The sequence below is a fragment of the Balaenoptera ricei genome, chromosome 3 (assembly GCF_028023285.1).
Source record: "Balaenoptera ricei isolate mBalRic1 chromosome 3, mBalRic1.hap2, whole genome shotgun sequence".
Classification (NCBI taxonomy): Eukaryota; Metazoa; Chordata; class Mammalia; order Artiodactyla; family Balaenopteridae; genus Balaenoptera; species Balaenoptera ricei.
In genome coordinates, this window is record NC_082641.1 from 360,525 (window position 1) to 382,280 (window position 21,756).

The following is a 21,756-nucleotide window of genomic DNA, read 5'->3' on the forward strand; positions in this document are numbered from 1 at the left end:
CCGCCGGCTCCGCCCCCGGCCTCAGGCCCGCCCCCAGACCCGCCGGCGCGCCCCCCAGCCCACAGCTTCCGCGCCCGGTCCGCCCCACGCCCTGCCCTCCCCGCGCTCCCATTGGAGGACCCGTCCCAGGACCCGCCCCCCAGCCCCCACTGGCCCCCTCTCGGACCCGCCCCCAAGGCCCGCCCCGCCCGCTCCTGGCGGCTCCGCCCCGACCCCTCCCCCCCGGGCGGCAGGGCGCACTGAGGCCGTCCGAGCGCAGCCTCTTCCTTACAAGGAGGGTCGGCGCTGGCCCCGGGGCCCCACGGCTCCGCGGGACGGGGTGTCGCCCGTGCGGTCCCACCTGGCCCTCCGGGACCCCGGACGCGGGTCGACGGATGGGCGCGAGGACGGGCCTCCCGGCTGGGGCGGCCGGGCGCTGGCCTCTCTGCGGAGACGCTCGGGCCAACGCTGGGGTTCGGGGTGGCCGGGCTCGGACCCCACGGAGGGGAGCAGGGTGGGGCGGGGAGTGGGGCCGCCCCGCGAGAGTTTGGGGGACAGTGGGAGGGTGAGGCGAGCGCCCGGCTGGGGTGGGCCAGAGGCGGGGAGGCGGGTGCGTGCCGGGCCCTGGGCGCGGTGCGCAGCTGGGACGCCTTCCCGGGGGCAAGCGGCGGCGCCCCAACCCGGGTCCCCACTCCAGCTGGAGGCGGGCCATCTTCCTGCGTCCGACCGGGGCCTCCGCGGGTTACCTGGGTGAAAGCTGCAGACCTCAGAGCCTCTTCCAGGGTCTCCTCCTCTCTCTTCTCGGGACACCTGCTGCCCCCTCTCCACCAGGCCGGCTCTGCGCCGGGAGGGGTGGGGAGGGGTGGGTTCGGAGACAGGGCGCGTCCCCGCCTTCACCAGGAGGTTGCTCAGCCGAAGGTTCTGGGGCCGGGGTGACAGGGAGGTTCTAGTACTGAGACTTGGGGTGCAGGGGTCTCCCTCTCTGTCCTCCAGGACCCCCTCCAGTGGAGCAAGCCGTCTCAGGCTGTCGAGATGCCCGGGCCCCAGGGGGAAGTGTGGCCTTTAGCTTCACTGCCGTGGTACCTGGAGCTGGCCAAGGAGCCCACCGCAGGCCCTGTCCCCCGCTCTTGGCTGCAAAGCCCCCCACCCTGAGCCTTACACATACACGCCTCCACGGCCCATCTGGCCACAGACCTCACTCCTCCCCCACCCCAGGCTCTGTCCTCCGTCCTGGCTGCAGAGACCCCACACCTGACCCCAGGCTCTGCCCAGCTCTCAGGTCTCGTCTGAATCGGGATTGCAGGCGGCAGCTTCCGACTTCACCTGGGATTCCGGCCGGGCCAGGCAACAGAGGAAGCCGGGGTGCTGAGCCAGAGAAGGGGTGACAGGTGCTGCTGTCCAACAGGCCGCCCGCCCCCGGGAGAGAGGATGCGGTTTTCTCGACCCTTCGGGAACCAGGGACCGGCAGGCTGAGCCCGCCCGTCCCCACCGTGGGCCTGGGCCGAAGTGCCTTTCTCTCAACCCCTCTGCGGCTCAAAACTGGCCGCAGACGGGCTTCTATTTCTCGTTTCCTTGAAAAGTTTCACGCTCTGGACGCCAGGTAAGTCCAGAATCTTAGAGTCGGAAGAACAGGGAAAGCAGGAGGTCCCCCTGAGGCCCGCTCCCTGTGACCTGCGGTCCTGACTCTTTAGGTTGAAGCTGGGCTGCACCTTCTCTGTCCCACACAGCCCCGAGCACCACTGAAGTTACTATTAACGATGCAAATGAAAGAACGAAAAACACTACTCATTATTACGTTCCCGGTATCGTATTAGCCAAAAGGCGAGCATTCAGTCCACTTTTCAAAACCTGTGCAAGTGCCGTGGCATAAACGTGTGGGTTTGCCGATGGCAGAACTGCTCTGGGAGGTGAGTGCCAGACTCCGGGGGCAGAGACATGTGAGGGACAGTCATCGCAGGGGCCTGGGGGATGGGGTGGGCTCCCAGCACTCCCGCCCCCACGATGGGGTGGCCAGAGCCACAGCCCACAGAGCCACGCCCCACGGCGCAGGCGGCCAGAAGCCAGCCAGCGGGGTTGCCGGCTGTACCATTCCTGGAGGCTACCACTGGTCGTCTGTGAATGAGATTGTGTTTTGAGTTCACAGCATAGAGTCAGTCCTGGCCACACTCGGAAAATCGCCTGAAATAGTGACATCGGCTCTTACCAAGCTGGGAGAGTCCCCTTCGCGATGGGATGGGATGGCAGGTTCCATCCTGGTGTGGGAGTCAGAGGACCCTTTTTCCGGCTCTGGCTGCTGGACCAGCGCACCCTTTGTGGGGGATGACACTGCCCCCTGGCCCTTGGGCCACTGACGAGACCTGGACGACCTCTGTCTACACTCCAGTTATCAAAACCCAACTCGAGTTGGCACATGCTCGTCTGCACGGTGGCCACACGGAGGCCGCCCGTGAGCGGAATCATCTGTACTTGTAAGACGCTGTGCTGGTTTTTCAGGGCCACGGGGCAAAGGACCGCATGCTGGCGGCTTAAACAACAGAAGCCCTCACAGTCCAAGGTCAAGGTGTCGGCAGCCGTGCTCCCTGCAGGGGTCTGGGGACCCTTCCTGCCTCTCCAGCTTCGGGGGCCTCCAGGCATCCCTGGGCTTGTGGCCCCATCACCCTGACCTCGGCCTATGTCTTCACGTGGCCTCCTCCCCCGTGTCGGTTTCCTCCCTGTGTCTCCTAAGGACACTCTCGTGGATTTAGGGCCCACGATGGTAATGCGAGGTGCCCTCCTGTAGAGGCTCCTAGTCATATCTACAGAGACCACCTTCTGTGCCCCCCCCCCAGGACGGCGCTCAGCCCACGGGCCTGGCTTCCTGGCACGTTCTGTTTCCCATGCCTCGTCCACCCTAGCTCCCACCTGGCTACCTCAGGCTCTGGACCCTGGGCCCCCCCCCCGAGGACCACCCAGACGGGAGGCAGAGGGCGCCTGTGGGCGGGAAAGGGCCGGGGCCTCAGGCTATACCTAGCTCCACACACTAGGCATGAGAGTGTTCCTTATTTTAAAACCTGAAGTCCGTCCTCTTGGTTGAAATGCATTCCTGACCGCATGCTCGGAGGCCCGGGCAGCTTCCATCCTCGGCCACGCAGTGTTCCCCCACGTGGGAAGCTGCTCGTGGGCCGCGGCACACGCAGGCTCTCACCCAGGCGGCAGGGGGACACCGGTGGGCACGAGGCGGCCCGTCCATCTCGCCGGGGGGACGGAGCTTTGGCGACTCCCGCTTGGTGCTGCTCAACCAGGGAAGAGTTGCCCTTCATCGAAGCCTAGACCCAATGGAGCCAAAATAACCCCGGGTAGCCAAGGAAGGAGGGACGACCTCCAGCCAGCTCTGAGCCCCTTGGGGAGCTGCTGCCCGGGGTGGGGCGCCTCAGCCAGCTGGGGACCGCTCTGTCCGCTCGCTGCTGGTCGGTGCCCAGCAGGGCCCCCTCCTCGGGGTGAGATGCACGGGATGGACGGACAGATGGCTCCTGGGGAGGAATGTCCTCACCACAACCCAGCTCGGTGACCGTGGACGCCCAGAGCCCGCTCTGGCCCACGCTGGCCCTGCCCTGCTGCACATCCCGCCTGGAGTGGATGTCCGATCGGGGCCGCCGACGTCAGGTGCGGGATCCAGTCAAAATGAAAACTTGGGGCCCTCGTTCCAGATTGTGAAGAATCTCACGATGGTGGCGGCCGAGCCCTGGACCAGCACGGGATCCTCCTGGGGGCCCTAGGCGTGCACAGCCCTGATCGCCGTCCCGATTTTCAGGCGATGCTCCTGGGACTCAGAGAAGTTGAACAGCTGACGCAGGACACACAGCAGGCTTGGGGCAGGGCTGGCGTCCCCCACCAGTGTGTGCTTGATACTCACCTTGGAAACCTGCTTGTTTGGCTCATAGACGTATCCTTGCAGTCATAAACGTGGGCGTAAAGTCTTATTTCAGAAAGCCAGAAAAATTCCTGATGGTTTAAGATGATTCCTTAATTTTTATTCTAATAAGACTTTCAGGACCTGGGGTCTGTTATTAACTTTGCTTCTAAGACAGTCTCGTGAGGCATCAGCTCACCAACTCGGGGTGGAGGCCTGGTGCTTCCCCTTGGCTTTGGGGACCCCTCCTGCCCACGCATCCTTCTCCACCTCTGGTCATGCCAAGCCTGCGGTGCTAACCCTGGCAGCATGGCGCGTGGGCTCTGAGCACAGTGACAGACTCTGAGTTCTTCCCCGGGCTGTTGGTCGTCGTTGCTGTGATCACAGTGGCCGAGGTGGTGCCCCTGTGTCCATCCGAGGCAGCCTACCTTGGCTTTTCCTTTTTCCCAACGTCGCATGAGGCTGAGGGCGTATGGTGCCAGCACAGGCGTGCACGCGATTTCCTGAATGTGCCATCAAGTTCGTTTAACGCCTGTGCACTCCGGGCGTGAGGGCCGGAGGTCAGTAGGACAGTCGGACACCCCGAAGTCACGGCGGACGGCATTACAAACTGCAGGGCTTGAGGTGGGTGTGTGAACGAGGCGGCTTTCTGTGGTCCCTTCAGGAGGATGTGGAAGTGTATCCACGTCACAGAGGTTCTAAACATAGAAACAGTTGAACAGAAATCAAAGCCATTTTGATAAGCTTGTTCTTCCAGCATCTGTGGAAATCCATCATAAGACGTCCACTGCAGGAGAGTCACTGACTCTGCCTGACACCGTGTCTCGTCGTCTGGAAAGGATCCCGGGACAGAGGCACCACGCCTCCCCGGAAACCACGCCGGGGTCAGCTGCCCCGTGGGAGCAGAATCCGCCCTTCAGCCCAGTCCTAGCTTTTCCCACTTATTTAAACTAATAATCTGTTCTTCTGTGCTGCCTTCTTAGCACGTGGAGAGCCCAGCACGAGTCCTAATCTGTTAAGGTAGCAGCTACTGGGTCAGCTGCCCTCTCCCTGCGTTCTCTGAACGCGCTCTTGAGAAGCGCCACCCCCATTTCCTGCTGTTCAGAGGGAGCGTCACTGCTGGGGGTTAAGGTCTGCGAGCCCTCGGCCCTGGCGCGTCTTCACCAGTGACAACAGCAGCTGTCTGAGCCTGTGTGGGTTCAGTCGGCTCTGCTCCCGTCATTGCATTTCCTGAGTTTGCAAAGGAAAACGGGTGTGTGTGCAGCAGTAGCCAATATGCATCAAATTATCACTGAACAGACTTCTGCTTCCAGGCAAGATGGAATAACAGGAACTAGGTTTACCTTCTCACATGAAACAACCCCAAACTGGATGAAATATATGAAGCAATGGTTTGCAAGGCACTGGACAGCAGGTGACAAAGGACAGTGACCCCGAGTGATGGGAGCCCCGGCTGACGTCCTAGATAGCGTCCAGGTGCAGGGAGAGGACCCGGGCGGAGCCGGCAGCCTCCCCAGGTGAGGGGACAAAGCGGAGAGACTGGGGGGTCCAAAGTGGACAGAGTAGCACAGAGAGAGCTGCGCAGCCCCCTAGAGTGTGCAGCTGAGCGCTGATGCCCTCACATAGGTGAGGGCACCAGCAAGGCTGGGAGTGGACTGCTGCAAATGTCAGAGGGGGCAGAGCTGACACCCACACAAGGTCATGAGCGATGCGGGGACCGGCCAACAAGAAGACTTCACGATTCTCAGGCGTCTGGGGTGCCTGGAAAGAAAGGGATTGCTCTGGAGAGGGGATGGTAGACCGCAGTCTGAGCTCTGCCCTGGTCTTGCCTACAAATCTTAGCAGCAAGGCACAGAGACCAAACTGCATCTCAGACCAAACTTCAAGAAAATTTACTGTATAAGAATACAGAAATATCTAGCACCCAAAAGGTACACTTAACAATCACTGGCATTCAATGAGAACTATTAGGTGTGCAAAGAAGCAAAAAAAATAAGACCCATAATGAGAAGATAGATGAATCAATTGAAATGGACCTAGAACTGACACAGGGCAATAAAACAGTATTGTAACTTATTCCACGTGTTCTAAGATTATAGCAACACTACCAATTAAATTAATGGAGGTAAAAACTACGATGCATGGATAAAATACCCAAGGCGTTACTGGCAGGTTAGACCATGGAGAAGTGTAGCAATGCCAACTATCCAAAATGAAACAGAGATAAAAGAGAATCAAAAAAAAATCATCACAGGGACTTCCCTGGCGGTCTACTAGTTAGGACTCTGTGCTTCCATTGCAGGGGGCACAGGTTTGATCCCTGGCTGGGGAGCTAAGATCCCACATGCTGTGTGGCACCACCAAAAAAAAAAAAAAAAATCATCAGTGACCTGTGGGACAGCTTGAAGGAGCCTAATGTATGTTTAGTTGGAGCCCTTGAAGGAGGGGAGAAAATATTGGGGTTGGAGTGCAGAAAAGATGTTAGAAAAAAAAAATGAATGCCAAAATGTTTCCAAATTTGATGTAAACTCAACCCAAAGGTGCAAGAAGCTCGATGAAGCCCAAACATGAAGCCCAAGAGGGAGGCTCAGCGCGTACAGCTGTCCCACCGCTCAACTCCGTGGTCACGGGGAACCCTTGAGGCAGCAGGAGACGGCACCACACCGGGCGGGGGTGGGCACAGAGGTGAGGACGCTCGCCCACCCACGCCCGTGACCAGAGGGTTGCTCGGGCTTTGTTTTGGGAGATAATCCCTGTGTGCCCGAGCAGAACCCACATGTTCCAGAAAACGAGTCCAGGGTCCTGAAGATGCCCCCTAATTCGGGCTTGTTCGTCGTGTTGTCCAATCTGTATTTTTACTTCCTTTCCAATGTGGTGGCCTGACACAGCCGAGAGGGGTGTGTTGGAAGCACTTCTGCACTTTTCCTGTGGCTTCTGCCAGTGTTTGCATTACACGTTTTCCTTTGATGGTGGTAAACTCAGCTTTTATTCATCTAAGAATGTGTTTCTGCTCTTTTTCCTAAGTATGCACTGCCGGGTACATGCTTCTAGGTTGACACCCATGTCTGTCACGCTTTGTGGACACCACTTCCCACCTTTTGTTGTTAGTATCCAGAAGTCTGCTGTTCTCTGTAGGTGGTCCGTTCTCCTTCTGGTTGTTTTTAAGGTCAGATTGTCTGGTGTTCTGCCTTTCTCTCCAAGAGGTCTAGGCGTGGGTTTCTTTTTTATTTATGCAGCTTGTTATACATTATGCCTCCTGTACCTGTACTTTCATGTCCTTTGTTAGCTCGGGGGAACCCTAATATCATTCCTTATAACCCTTCCCTCCCTGAGTTCTTGTCTTCCTGGCCTCTAGCATCTGAGACCCCATCTTTCCTCTGTCTCTGCCAACCTTCCCTTCTTTCTGTCCATCTCTCATCCTCTCTGCTGCATCTGCATTCTGAGTAATTTCTTCAGATGATTTTCCTGTTTAATAACTCTTTCTTCAACTATGTTTAATCTGATGTTTTGTTTACCTGTTAACGTTTATTTTAACAAGTATATTTATTTCTAAAAAGTCTATTTGCATCTTTTACATATCCTCCTGATCATGTAGAAAATCTTCTTTTTGCTTATTTCTGTGATTTTCATATATTTAAATATTTCATGCACCCTATTGAATAGTCCATATTTCTAATTCCAAATCTCAAGTTCCTGGGGCCTAAATCCACTTTTACTGTTTCTGTTGACTTCCACTCACAATGGTGTGTTTTCTCTGATCTTTGATTGTGAGCTTATTTTGCTTGATCTTAAACCCTGAAATCTAGAAATCTAAGAAATCTAGGATCTCAACTTCGGCCGCCTTATTTCAGTTTATTTCTGCTGGAGTCCCTGATTTAGTCCTGGAATCTTGCACCCAGCCCTGCTCTTGGTTCAAGGCCTGGTTTCAAAGAAGCCCACCCTTCTGTGTACTCATCTACTACTTATTTCCCAGCTCACTTTCTCTAGTTTCTTGAGGGTTTTCTCACTTTCTTCAATGCAGGATGCAATAAAAATGCATTTTTAAGCAAGTGCTTATTGTTCTGTAGTAAAAACGTCACCATACAGCCTGGGAGCCCTTTCTTCATATCTCGTGTCCTAGGTCCTCCGTCCATATTCATGACTCAGAGGGCCATAGCCCTAACGCCCATCATGTGGTCCCTGCATGCTTTTTGTCAGTGCTTTCTAGCCACCCAGCTTCTGAACCTGTTCTCTATTTGGGGGATCTTCTGGATCTTCTTTGTGAGCTTGGCTGGGAGGCAGAGGCCACCTCCCCTCTGGAAGCCGGAGGCTCATCTTTTCTTAAGGTTGAGGTCAGATGAGCGGCTGGGTCCCTCAGTCCCATGAGCCCATGTGGACTTGGAGGTCCCCATGCCATGGGGCAGGGGAGCTGCCACCTGGTACCATAATCCAATTTCAAGTAATTGGGGTGACAGCAGTTCCACTAGCAGGTCCTGTGGGGACCAGGTCTCTGCAGACTTTGGGGGCTGGGGGCAGGAGCCAGAGTGCTGCTGGAAGCCCAGAGGGACACCCAAACCCTGTGGAGGAGGGCAGAGAGGGCTGGAGGTGGCAGGGAAACAGGGACAGGGAGGGGCCGCTCCAGGTTTCCCGCAGGTGAGAGGGCGCAGCAGTCTTCAGCTTGGAGGCAGGGCCCCCTGACTGTGTTGATGGGGATGAGAAGTGTGTGCCGGGGCGGGGGGGGGGGGGGACTGTAGGAGGGCTGGCCCACCCTGGAGAGGCCCGAGGGTGTGTGGGGGTCTTCTAGGTGGTCCCCAAGGGAGAACACATTCCGTCAGGAGGAAGGGGCTGGAAACGGACTCTGTGACTGAAGAACATGGGCATGAGCAGGTGAGGCCAAGGGGTGCCTTGCGTCACGTACGACACACGCGTGTGTTCTCCTGATGAGGGACCACACAGGCGGCCCGGAGGCTAACCCTCTAGGAAGGGACCTCATCACCGTGCGGCTCACGCGGAGGAAGTGGGATTTCAGTAGCCTGCCCAGGGCCTCCGACCGTGTTGATGGGGATGAGCACGGCCAGCACAGGTGTGACCACGGCCGTGCGGGTGAGGCAGGCTATGCCCTGGATGGTCACCGCCTGCAGTGGGCCTGATTCAGGGGAGTGACAGGGACAAGGCTGGGGCGGCTGCCCCTGGGAATGGGCTTGGGAGCCAGTTCTGGAGGCCCAGACCAGGCCTGGTTCACACTGGACTTCAGAGCCCAGCACTAGTGTGGTGGGCAGGCCAGGGGTCAGCTGCCAGCCCTCCACAGAAGCAGCCACTTGAAACCCAGGGACTTAAAATTTACCAAGACTGATTTCAAGGTTATTGCCATTAAAAATAATTTTCATTTTTTCCTATAAAACTTACTAAGGAATTCTGAAGAATTTTCTTAAAAGCTACTTAAATTCCTACAGTTAAAAACGTTAATAGTCAACAAAGTAAAAACATGGCACCCACTCCATCTTGAATCCTCTTTATTTCTGGAATAACACTTAGACGTGTTTAGAAAAATATGAAAGTCTTTAACATGTGGCTTCTAGAGTGAGTGAAATGCAGAGGTCATAAAACTCTTCCCACGTAGCCAGAAGCAGAGGGGCTTATGCTCCCTCTTCCCTCCTGACTCTCATGGAGGGTGTGGGGTCTGATGGTGACAGCAGGGTCTGACGGTGGACGGCGGGGTCTGATGGTGGACGGCGGGGTCTGAAGGTGGATGGCGGGGTCTGAAGGTGGACGGCGGGGTCTGACGGTGGATGGCAGGGCCCAGGTCTCCTCCTAGAGTTGGAAATGAGGCCAGGCTGTGTGAGCAGCTCTGGAGGGAGGGGGCGTCCTGGGGCCCTGGGGGATGCGCTTGCTCTATAGAGGCTGAGGAGCCCGGTCCTTGAGCTCCGGGTCCTCAGGCGTTACGATCATGGTGACCCTGCGGGAGTCGTCGGATCCAGTGGCCTCCTCGGGGCTGCAGCCCTCCTCCACGCTGACGACGGGGGTCACCATCATCCCACACTCTTCTTCCTCGATGACGGGCAGGCCCTTGGGCATCTGGATGTACGGCACCGTTGCCCACGCACGGGGCACCTCCTGGATGGCCGGCTGGTTGTTCGGCTTCCCGGAGGCATTGATGACCGTGGACTCCAAGCTCCAGGGCTTCTGGCTGCCGGGGAGGGTGTCCCAGTGCCTCTGGGACCACGTGTCCTTTCTGTGGCCATGCAGAGAGGACAGGAGAGAGTAGTTTTCAGGGACTGACTCCACAGGCAGCATACTGGCGGAGAAGGAGCCCTGGAAGGGGCTCTCAGTCGGCGCAGGTCCCTGGGCTCCTGCAGAAAAAGGAGACATTCCCGTGAGCACCTCAGAGGGGTGTGTGCAGGGGTGGGGGGCGCCGAGCCCTGGCACACGGCCCCGCACACGGCGCACGGCGCCCCACACGGCACAGAGCCGGCCGTTGCAGCAAAGACCAGGCTCGGCTCTGTGCACCTCTTGTCCTGCCCTTTTGCATTTCTGTAAGTTTTATCTCGTTCTTCCTCAAATGTGTTTGGTAATTAAAGAATAGTTTTCTGTTCTCTTCAGATATTTTGAACTTGGCCTTTTATTTCTCTAAACAAAATAAATCCTCATAGTTATTTGGTGTTTTCGCCTGCTGAGTCCCGAGGCCTCTGTGTCTGTTTCCGTTACAGTTTCTGCGGATTCTCTCTCCAGCGCTTCGTCCCCACGTGAAGTCGGTCACTCTTACTGAGAGCTGCTCACTTTCTTGCAGTTCTCTTCGTGACGCCTTTGATGAAGGAGCAGCAAGTCTCAGAGGGTCTCCGCCTGGCACCCAGGATGGCCCTAACCCTCTGTATCACTTCTCAGCTTGGGGGCTCAGGGGATCAGCCCTTTTCACAAAGTTACGGACAGCCTGGTGTTCCGAATAGTCAGCAGTGATTTTTCTCTTTTCCTCACACCCCCAAGGTTTGAGGCTGATTATTCCTGTGTCCTTTGGGGCTAGAGAATTGGGGTCCTCCGGCTCACCTCCACATTTTGGGGTCCCAGTTTTATGGGACAACTTAACCCATAAAGTTAAGTTGGCTCTGAACTTGGCCTTCTGTTTCTACCTCCTGTACGTCTGTGAAGATCAAGGTCACCAGGGTTGGCAGGTGCCCTGGGCTTCTCTCTGGGGTTCTCCCTGCCTCAGTCCCAGCCCGAGAACCCCTCACCGCCTGGCTGGTCCATCATCACCTTCAGGAGGACCCACGCGTGGGCGCACCCTCACACACCTACGGGGCTCGCTTGTCGGGAGCACGCTCTGTCCTCAGAATCAACCTGCATACTCGGGCTCATGGAACAGCCTCTCCCTTCTCCCCTCCCTGCTTCATGGATGCCATGTTTGTGTTTGTGAGCCTTCAACTCCAGCTTATGTGGATGACGTAACATCAGTTAACCCTTCCAGCCTCCATCTCCCTTCCAGGAGTCGGAGTCTCCGAGTCCTACATCGAGCGTGCTGAAGGGTTAGCAGCTCAAGAAGGTGCCCTGTGTGCTCTACCGGGATGCACACTCATGAGACGATATCGTCATGAACGTTAGTTGGTGAAAGGCTGAGTGGTGAATATTTTTTTAAACTCTGGAAGGATGAAGACTCACAAACAGTGAAGACGCTGCGTGAAATCACTCGAGACCCCGGCAGGCGGAATGTGGTGGAGCCACGTTGGAGCGTCCGTGGAGCACACTGGACCTTCTGTTCCCGTCGCCACCCAGACTCTCTGGTGGGACCCTGCCCTGTGCGGCCACCATGAGGTCGGCCACCATCACTGCTTGCGGTCCACAGCTCGGATTGGTGGCCACAGAAGGATGCCCAGAGCCAGCCCTCAGTCAGGGGCAGACGTTCGCTGCTGGTGCTTCAGCCGGTGTCCAGCTCCACCTCTTGGACTGCTTTTTGGCACAGAGGTGGGCAGGGCAAACACATGGGACGTCGGGGGCTGTCTGAGGACACATCACAGAGACAAGCGTCCCAGCCCTGAGTTTCCATGCTGATTTCTCTCTCCTTTTTTTTTTTTTTTTCTTTAAAAAATATTTAACTCTCTAGAAAATCACACTTGGGTAGATCTCAACATGACCCAAATTGCCAAATAGCTTACCTGAAGCTGAGCCTTGGTTTTCAGCCATGTCTCCTTCCATATGCTGCCTTATTTCTTGTTGATCATTTGCATCCTACAGAAAGAGAAGTAATACGGAATGCGTGATGCAGTATTTGTTAAACTGCCAAAGGGGACAAAATGTAGTGACAAGAGGATGTTTTAGAGACAGACAAGCCTGCCTCTCCCCCGGATGAGCTCTGAGATGTGGGCAGTCGGTCACCTCTAGAGCCTCAGAGCATTCATCTCTGTGTGTGCCTAGAACCACCACTGCTTCTGGTGGAGAATGTTGGCTTTTTCTCCCGCATGTGCATCAGGATAAAGACAAGTGTGCTTTGCCTAATGTGTGTGAGGGTCTCATGGAAGCCAAGGAGACCTGTGTGGGTTCCCAGCACGAGAAATGGTGGGTGCCTGGGGCACACACAGGTCATCGCAAACCTGGCAACTTCTCCATATAACTCGCTGCTCTGTGGTGCTGGGGTCTGGCTACCAGGGAGCCCCTAGTGTTTTACACCCACATCTGAATACAGGCATTTTGTTCCTTGCCCTGGTGCTAACCTGGCCCAGCAGACTGATGACTTTATTGTCCCATGTCTGCCCAGCGAGCCAACAGGAAGGGCGACCACAGTTCTTGCCAGATTTGCCAAAGGGTCAGGGATGGTGATAATTTCAACTTTCAGTGCTGAATGTGGCATGAACCAGAGACTGGGACTATGCAAAACTGTTCTTTGAAGATTTGGAAAGACTTACAAGTAAACATGTCACTAGGAGACTTCTAAATCAAAACAGCATGTCTAAAATATGCTATAGTCTCCCTCCCCTGATCCAATACTTTAAAATTATAGTCAATATATAAATAGATACATAAAGGGGTAAAGATATAACTTCAGGGGAAAGCAAGAAGGGAAACCCTAGCTGGGCCAGAAAAGACAACTCCCAAAGAGGAGGAAGCAAATGGGCACAGAAGGACATGGTCAGAGGAGTGTGCTGTGGACGGTGGGAGAGACCCGCGTGGAATCCGCCGTGAGAGGGGCAGGGTGCTGCCATGGTTGGGGGGTACCCCCAGCGGATAACTTGCTGGGACCACCGCAGGCCGAGCAGCCAGGCAAACGATCGCTGCTACAAACCTTCCTGAGTCCACAGGCGACAACGGGGTGTCTGCCCCCAGATGAAAGCACTGGAGCAGTCATCTTGGTAGAGACAGGGCAGTGTGAGAAAAAGTACACAGAGGAACAGATGCCCAGGAAGCAAAGGTGAGGTGAGGTGTTGCCAAACCATCTAGAAATTACTGGAACTAAGGGGAGACAAAATGTCACTTTGGAATGACAATAAAAACCGGACAAAGCAGGTAGGTGAAACAGTGGGGGACTGTGGAATGGAGATTTGTGGGGAAGGAGGTGGCTGACGGCTACGTTAGAAGTGCAGCAATGGCTTGCTAGGGAAGAGGGGTGCAGCCGCAAGCTTTAGAGGTTCGCCCTCCACAGAGGCGACCCTCGTGCTGAAAGGAGCTGTCAGTCACCCATCTCACACGTGGAGACTGATCAGATGCTGTAACATCTGGGGGGGAGGGAGCGGCTGCCACCCTCTGTTCTTTAGTCCTGCTGCGGCTCCGGGCAGAACAGCCTTCATTCCCGGAGCAGTTGGCTGACGCACCCCACAAGTTCGGGGTTGTGTGTTTTGCTTGGCCTGGCCTTGCCCTGAGGGGCAGGCACAGGTGCCTGCCTTAGTTTTGGCCCCCTTGGCAGCAAGAGCTTCCGTCAGTGCCACCTTCTGGAAGATTTAAAGAGACAGAACCTTTGCCCTCTATTTGCAGCCAGACATTTAAGGAAGTCTTTGTCAGGTCACTAGCTGACCACAGAGATAACGGAAGAGAAATTTCAGTGACAAGAAATACACACTTGGCAAAAATAGTTTGGAAAAGTCACAAACACATAGTTCCAGCCTTCCACAGGCAAAAATCTATAATCCCTGAGGAGCGAATCTGACTTCCAGAGTTACCACATTATAATACTCAGAATATCCAGTTCTCAACAAAAAATTATAAAACATACAAAGAAACAGGAAGCCCAGACTTTCAAATTAATAGTAAAGGATATTAAATCGGCCGTCTCAAAAATGCTCAGTGAGGCAGAGGACATCATGGACAAAGAATTAAAGGAGATCAGGAAAATGGTGTATGAACAGATAAGAATATCAGTAAAGAGGCAGAAATTAGAAAAAGAAACTAAACGAATTCTGGAGCTGAAAAATAAGAAAACTGAAATAAAAAATTCACTGGAGGAGATCAGCATATTTGAGCAGGCAGGAAAAAGGATCAGAAAACTTGACGAAACTGAAATTATCCAGTCTCAGGACCGTAAAGAAAAAAGAATGAAGGAAAGTGGACAGAGGCTGGTGGACCTGTGGGACACATCAAAGGTATCAACATACGTGTTGTGGGAGTCCCAGGAGGAGGGGAGAGGGGAAGAGAACAGAAAAATACCTGAAGAAATAATGACTGAAAGCTTCCCAAAGATGAAAAACATACATCTACAAATCCAAGAAGCTTAACAAACTTCAAGCAAGATAAACTAAAACAATCCACACTGAAACATTACAGCCAAATTCTCAGAACCTAAAAAGAGAATTTTGAAAGCAGCAAGAGAGAAGCAACTGATCACAAACAAGGGATCCTCAGTGTGATAAACAGTGATTTCTCATCAGATTCCATGGAGGCCAGGAGTCATTGGGGTGACATAATGTCATGAAGGAAAAAAAAAAAAACCCTGCCAACCAAGAATTCTATACACAACAAAAGTATCTTTTAAGAATGATGGAGAAATTAAGACATTTTCAGGTAAACAAGTGCTGAGGGAATCTATCACCAATAGACTTAACACAGTTTACACAGCCCCTCCAAATTCTTCAGGCTAAAATGAAAAGATACTAGACAGTCTTTCAAAGCTGCTTGTGGACGTCAGGACTCCCACAAGGGCTGCTGGCGGTGCCTCCGTTTTGCGGTCCGTCTGCTTCTATCACACACACACCATCCCGCGGCCCACAGCCTTGGCCCTCCTTTCTCTGCTGCTCTGCACTCAGCTGGGTTGTCCTGAGGAGCACCCCTGCGTCACAGGCAAACCAGCCATCCTAACCTCAGTGTGGGGAGCCTGGCTTCTACACAGAGTCTCACTCTGCACTTGGGGCTCAGAGGTCGGTCCCCCGGGCTCACCTGGAGCTGCAGGGAGCTCTCTGAGCCGATGGTCCTGAGGGAGGTCTCACTTGAGCACCTGGACGGTGGCGACAGGAACTCCTTCCACTTCACTCTGCTGGGGCCGTGGGAAACAGAGTCAGCAGGGAGGCGGGGGGGTGGCATGTGGGGGACACGGAAGGAGGCCACGTGCAGTGTCTGAGGGCTGGAGAGGTGTGTGAGCATGTGCGTGCGTGTGTGTGTGTGTTTGGTGGGTGAGATTCAAGTAAATGACTTGTTCCTTTTAATTTTTATTTTAAATTGTATTCAGTGACACCAGATGAAAGTGATTGAGCTTGGAGGGTAAGGGTGCAATCTCCAAATGCTTACAGCATAGGAAATGTTTTATAAAAGTAGCTTTTTATTTAAAGCTCTCCCTGTTGCTGAGTAAGTGAATAAAGAGTGAGTAATTTACTTACTGTCAAGTTGTGAGTGTGTTCATTGTTACACGCTATTCTAAGATATAAGACTCTCGTGGCCACACACAGTTTTGCCAGGGGACAGAGCATACGCTTTAACACGTGTGCTTGAAACTGGGTCAGGGCCTTTGTAAAGGGCCACTTCCTGCCCTTGAGGCAGGAAGGTGGGCAGCGGGCTGGCCCGTGTTCCTGGGAGGCGAACAGACTCAGTGCCCACTGGACTCAGGCCTGCGTCAGGAGGACACTACGGGAAACCATCGGAAGGGCGTCCTACATGTTCACAGAGAGAGAAATCAAACGAGCATGACTCATATGTGTCCATTAGCTCAGGTGTCAGTTGTAAAGAAGGTGACGGGGAGCACTCAGGACTTTCCAGGCTGGGGGACAGCCGTGAGTGACAGTGTCAGAGAGTTACCTGAATAATTGTATTTTCTATTATGTCTTCCCCCAAATACCCCATCACAGATGAACCACTCTCCTCAGGAATCTGTGTTAAGAGGAGCATACAGCCCTTTGTCAGGTAGAAAAGCTCACAGACTTACCCCACTGTGGATGAACTCAGGTTGGCATCCAGTTCCTGTGAGGGGAAAGGAGTAAACGATGATTCATCAAGTTAAAAAAGAAGCCCTCGACACGGAGCTTACCTTACACAAAATCAAGCCCATCATCAGTGGACTTTGAGTAACGGTACCTCAGGGGCTCCCAGGTCCAGGGAAGGATCTCTGGTGGGTGGTACCCTAGCCCCAGTCCTCGGGTTCTGGCCTGAATTGCATCCCCTCCATTTCTATGTTGAAGTCCTAGCCCCTCGTGACTTTGTGGCTGTATTTGGAAATAGGGCCTTTAGAGCGGCAGTTAATGTGGAATGAGGTCATTAGGGTGTGTCCTCGTCCACTGTGCCTGCTTTCCTCACGTGAGGGGGAGATTCAGACGAAGGCCGTGTGATGGCCGAGGAGAGATGCTCAGAAGGACCAGCCCTGACTGCACCCTGACTGCAGACGTCCAGCCTCCAGAACTGTAAGAAAATAAACGTGTAGTTGGGCTGCCTGGCCTCTGCAGCCCCAGCGGAGAAATACACCGTCACACGTGCACGTGTTTTCACTCCCGTTTGGCGAGGACGGGGGTGGGGCGGCTGGGTCGCATGAAAGCATGTATCTGACTCCAGGTGCTGCTGGCTGGTCCGCCTTCCGCACCTCACCCGCAGGGCACAGGCCTCCACCTCCTCTGCCCCTTCACCACGCTTGGCATCAGTAAACGCTCTGATTGCAGCCGCGCTGGCAGGCGTGTGGTTACACCTTCCTGCCGTGCTCATCTGTATCTCCTCAGAGTCTAGTGATACCGAGCCCCTTTTCATGTGCTTACTTGCTGTCCTTCGATCCCTTTTGGTGAAGAGTTTGTTCAAATCTAACCCTAACCCTAACCCTAAACTTTGATGATGCCCCATGTACCATTTATTTCTTTTTCCTCCTTTTTTAACCTAAAAAAATCAAATATTTCATGTATTTTTACTCAAAAATCATGCAACCACAGAAAACACTTTGGGAAATAGAAAAAGAAAACTAAAAGTTACCCAGAGTTCAATCATTCTAATGCATTTTCATGAATTTTCTGTCAATCTTTTTTTCCCTATTTATAGGATTTGGTTTTTGTTTTATACAGTTGCAAACATGCCATATATGTAATTTTATATACTGCTTTCCCCCACTTATTACATCAGAAGCATTTAACTTTGTTATTTCATCTTCAAAGCCAGAATTTTCAATTGGTCCATCATCTGTCAGGACTGGATATTCAGCCCATTTTACTTAATCATTCACCTGAATTTGGATTTTTAGATTATTTCAGATTTTTCATTATTATAAACAATGTTACGGTGAACATCTTTGCAATAGAGCTTTGTCCACAGTTATGATTGGATCTTCAAGTTAACGGTAAGAAACAGTTGCGTGCTCCCAAGTGCTGGGTGCTGTGCTAGTGGAGCAACTCTGCAATCACCACCAACAAACTTAGAGGTTTGCACAGGAGTAGACGTGCACAGGGCTCCCTGCCCAGGTAACTGGCAGAACTGGGTTGAACCCAGGAAGCCTTAGAGTCTATTTTCATTCTCAGGAGTGCAATTCCTGGGCCCAAAAGTTTATTAATAGGTTTACCCAAAGGGAAGACCTTTTAAAAATAAACCTTATGATCTAACATGCATCCTGGTGACTGTACTTGGAATCTGCTGAGAGAGTAGATCTCAAGGTTCTCTCTCTCACACACAAGGTGACGACATGAGATGCGATCATCTCACCATGTACACGCATGCCACTGCCCTCTTTCATAGACAGTGCTTTTGGCATTGTATAAAAGAAAACTTTGCCTAACACAAGATCTGGATGCCCGTCTGGATGTAAGAATGGACGTAGGAACATTCCGTTACAGTAGCAGCCCCGGAAACACCGGGTCAAACAGGCAACTCCTGCACTGTGCGGTCCTCCCCCCGGTCCCTGAGTCCGGCCCCTGACCCCGCGCCGCGCTTACCTGCAGCCCCGAGGAGCTCTCGCCTAGGATGCTGATGGTAGAGTCCTGTTCTGTGAGCTTCACGCTGGTGGGACATACAGAAGGAAGAAAGGACACATATCAGCAAATGTGGACTTTTGGGGGCTCAGAATGGGCTGTGAGAGGCTGCGCGATCATACAAGGCTCAGAGAGAGAGCAGCTCTGCCGAGCCCTGGAGTCTGGCCTCTGACACTGAGAGAGAACAAATGCCCCCTCTTTTAAGCCCCTTAGTTTGTGAGGATTTGTTGCACTAGACCTAAAACAAACACAAAACTATTGCGTTGAATTATCTACGTGGGCCCAGTGTAATCATCTGAGCCTCTAAAAACGCAGAACCCAGGAAGAATAATTCAGAGAGATTTGAACGTAAGAAGGACTTAAACTGCCATTGCTGACTTGCGATTCAGGGGGAGGAGAAACGGTGAGAAGTGAATTCTGTCACTGTCCCCAGTGGGCTTGGAAGTGGATTCTCCCCCAGAACCTCCAGGGATGAACGAAACCTGGGGACACACGGTTGCTGTCTGTGGGGTGCAGAGAAGAGACCCAGTTTCATTCGACCAGGTTTCTGCCCCAAGGAAACCATGAGATAGTAAGTGTTGATGTGTGTCTTCACGTGTAAGATCTTATTCCTTGTTCATATTCTCAGCCCATCCATTTAACATTCCATAACAGATAAACAGTCCAGAAGAAATACTCTTTAGAAATTGGTACGATAACCACTGCTAGAGCAAGAGACACTTTGTAAAGTCCTCCGTGAGGTTTTCTGTTACAACTTGCCCACAGAACACCGTCACATCCACGGGCACGTATGGGGCGCATTTCTTCCTCTGGCAGGTGTCACATGACTTAGATATTTCCCCTGGTCTCTGTGAACCGAGATCCGACCTGCTCTAACAGGGTCAGCCGCCGGAGTGAGGCTGGGAATGGCCATCAAAAGTGCGGATTTCCTCAACTGGATCCAAACTACTATGTTACCCTGGAAACATTTTCTGCCACAAAAAAGACTACTGGTAATTTATTTCCCATCTCATCTAGAGGATTTGTAACTTACACTGTACTTGTATCACATTTTACCCATCATTAACCCTTTCATTAAATAATGCTAGCTCCTTTTCCAATTGGAGGAGTAGAGGCTGGATTGGAAAAGAAAAAGAATATGGTAAAGATGAATATGATACATGCCCAAGGTAGAAGAAAAAGTCTTGATTTTTTTCTTTTAACAGAATGAACTTCACAATCAATGAGGCTCCTAAGGAATTGTATATGATCATTATTTTATAAAATAAAACATTATGTATACAATGCACAGAAAAATTATTAGAAGGGAAGACTTAAAAGATACAAATCAAAATTCCAGCAGTAGTTATTGGCGGGTGGGGGACTCTGAGTGTCTTTTGTTTTTATACTGGGAATTTTGTATTTCCAAATTTTCTATAATAAATGTGCATTGATTTGGAAATCTGAAAAAAAATTTTTTTGAGGTGAAAGTTTACCATCCTGGTTCCAGTTAAGTTTCTATCATTCTTACCAGAAAAGGATAAAAGAGAAACGTTCTCAGATTCTACTTAAAGGGTCATGGTTAGATGATGCTGTGAAGTGAAATTCATAATGACTTGGATTCACATGATAGTCTTGCCGGTCAGATTTCTCAGGAAGTCAATTTAGAAGAAAACTTATTGGGTTGTTTGAAAGAGAATGATCTTTTTACACTAAATTGTATTTACTGGCTGATTGTTAGACTAAGCAAAAATCTAAGTGACTCTCAGCATCTGAGACACTGCCTAGTGGTGCATTTCTTCTAAGCTCCCCTTTCCCGGTCCAGGGAACCTCTCTGCCCTGCTGGATGCAGGATGGAGAGAGAGTGACCCACAGGGGCACAGCCCCAGCGCTCCCCGTCCCCAGCTCCCAGCACAGCCCTCCAGAAGGGCGGGGGCTGCACTTCTGGCCCCTTTTCCACTGAGGAGAGATGAATCTAGGCTTCCCTGTGCTTCCACATGGAGCAGTGATGCTGGGAAAGAAGCAATGGTCCCTCCCAAGTGAAGCCATATTGAAGGCAACACCAACCCCAAACCCAGGTGTCTTGGAACTGGACAAAATCATTTCAAAGTTTATCTGGAAAAATAAATGTGTAAGAATTGTCAAAATTTTTGAAAAATGAAAACATCTTGATAGGAATTTGTCTAACAGGGAGTAACGGGATGCTGCAGTAGAAAGAGATAAATGAGGCAGAAGCAGGCATCCAGGATGAGTGCAGATGGGTCCAGACACTAAAGAGAGAGCTTCTCACTTCCACGGGGAAGGTGGACTACTTAATAAATGAGGTGGCAACCAGTAGTTACATCGTTGGGATAAAATGACTTTGTTACCTGTCTCACTGTATCCAAACATCAAGATGGCCTGAGAATCAAAACGTAAAGAAAGCAAATAAAAACTACGAAAATATTAGAAAGACTATTGGAGGATATTTGTAGAAACTGAGAGTAAGGAAGGCTTTTAAAAGCAAGACAAAAGAAAATCTTGACAAATTCAGCTTCAGAAAAATCTGTGACCTCTACATTGCAAAAGACACAATAAAGAAATTTTTTTAAATGACAGACTGGATGAAATATATTTGAAACACATAGAACAAAGAATTAATCAATATCTTCAGTAGGCAAAGAGCTCTTAAAATTGCTAAGAAATATACAAATACCCCAGTATAAAAATGGGGAAAATATGTGAAAATCTAATACAATGCACACAAGAGAAACTATATAATGGTCAAAACAGATGAAATGATGTACATTCCCACTGGTATTAAGAGGAATGCACATAGAAACAATTACTTGTTTTATTTGGATGAAACTAAATATACTGTTAGTATCTTGTATTGAAAACTTTGAGGAAATTGATGGAAGTGTGAATTACTCTAACTTTGGGGAAAGTAATCGTGAAGATCTTTGAAGATTTAAAGTGCACAGCCAAGCCCTTTGCCCTATGGATGTCCTACAGAAATAAAACCAACTGTACCTAACAATAATGGCACAAAGACGCTTCTGGTAAACTGTCCGTAAAAGCCAAAGCTGGCCATAACCTCAGGGTCTGCCGGGGGATAGCTGACAGACTCACGGTCTATCCACGGAAGAGGATGACTTTCCTGACGAGAAGGAATCACGTCTACGTGCAGTATCACAAAAGCCATCCACGATACACCATTGGGGGTATAAAATAGGGAGCTGCAGACTGACGGGTATGGCGTGATTCGATCTTTTTCCTGTAAGCTTTTGTGTATGGATAGAAAGCAAAGGTGGCGGCTGCTCAGGTTATCAGCCTTGAGGTGGTGCTGGGGGTTTTCCATGGTCTCTATATTGATGCAAGAGCATGTGTTAACAGATATAATAATGAAGAAGCAGTGAGGTATTCATCTCAACCAATTCTCAACTTTAAATGGATAACAAGCCCAGCTTCCTGGCATGGAGCAGGGCGTGGTGGGCCGTCACCTGGTGGGCCTGACGATAGCACAGATGACCAAGCCAAAGGGGATTTTTTCTCAACACTTGAAATCTAAGGAATTTGCCCTGCTGGGTTTCAGATTTGCTCGGGACTGGT

General features: G+C 51.9%; 1 protein-coding gene across 3 annotated transcripts in view; it reads right to left on the reverse strand.

The window, feature by feature from the left end:
* Nucleotides 1-9,399: 9,399 nt before the first annotated feature.
* LOC132363507 (probable palmitoyltransferase ZDHHC11B) overlaps nt 9,400-21,756 on the reverse strand; it is a 34,074-nt gene continuing 21,717 nt past the window's right edge. For 2 of the 3 annotated variants that reach the window (XM_059919197.1, XM_059919196.1), the window contains exons 11-15: nt 18,151-18,214; nt 16,176-16,210; nt 15,197-15,293; nt 11,992-12,064; nt 9,400-10,197 (exon numbers count right to left, since the gene is read on the reverse strand). In XM_059919197.1, the coding sequence (XP_059775180.1) occupies nt 9,740-10,197; nt 11,992-12,064; nt 15,197-15,293; nt 16,176-16,210; nt 18,151-18,214 (727 nt within the window). In that variant the 3' untranslated portion in view covers nt 9,400-9,739. The remainder of the gene's footprint in view (nt 10,198-11,991; nt 12,065-15,196; nt 15,294-16,175; nt 16,211-18,150; nt 18,215-21,756) is intronic. The other variant, XM_059919198.1, reaches the window with a different exon arrangement.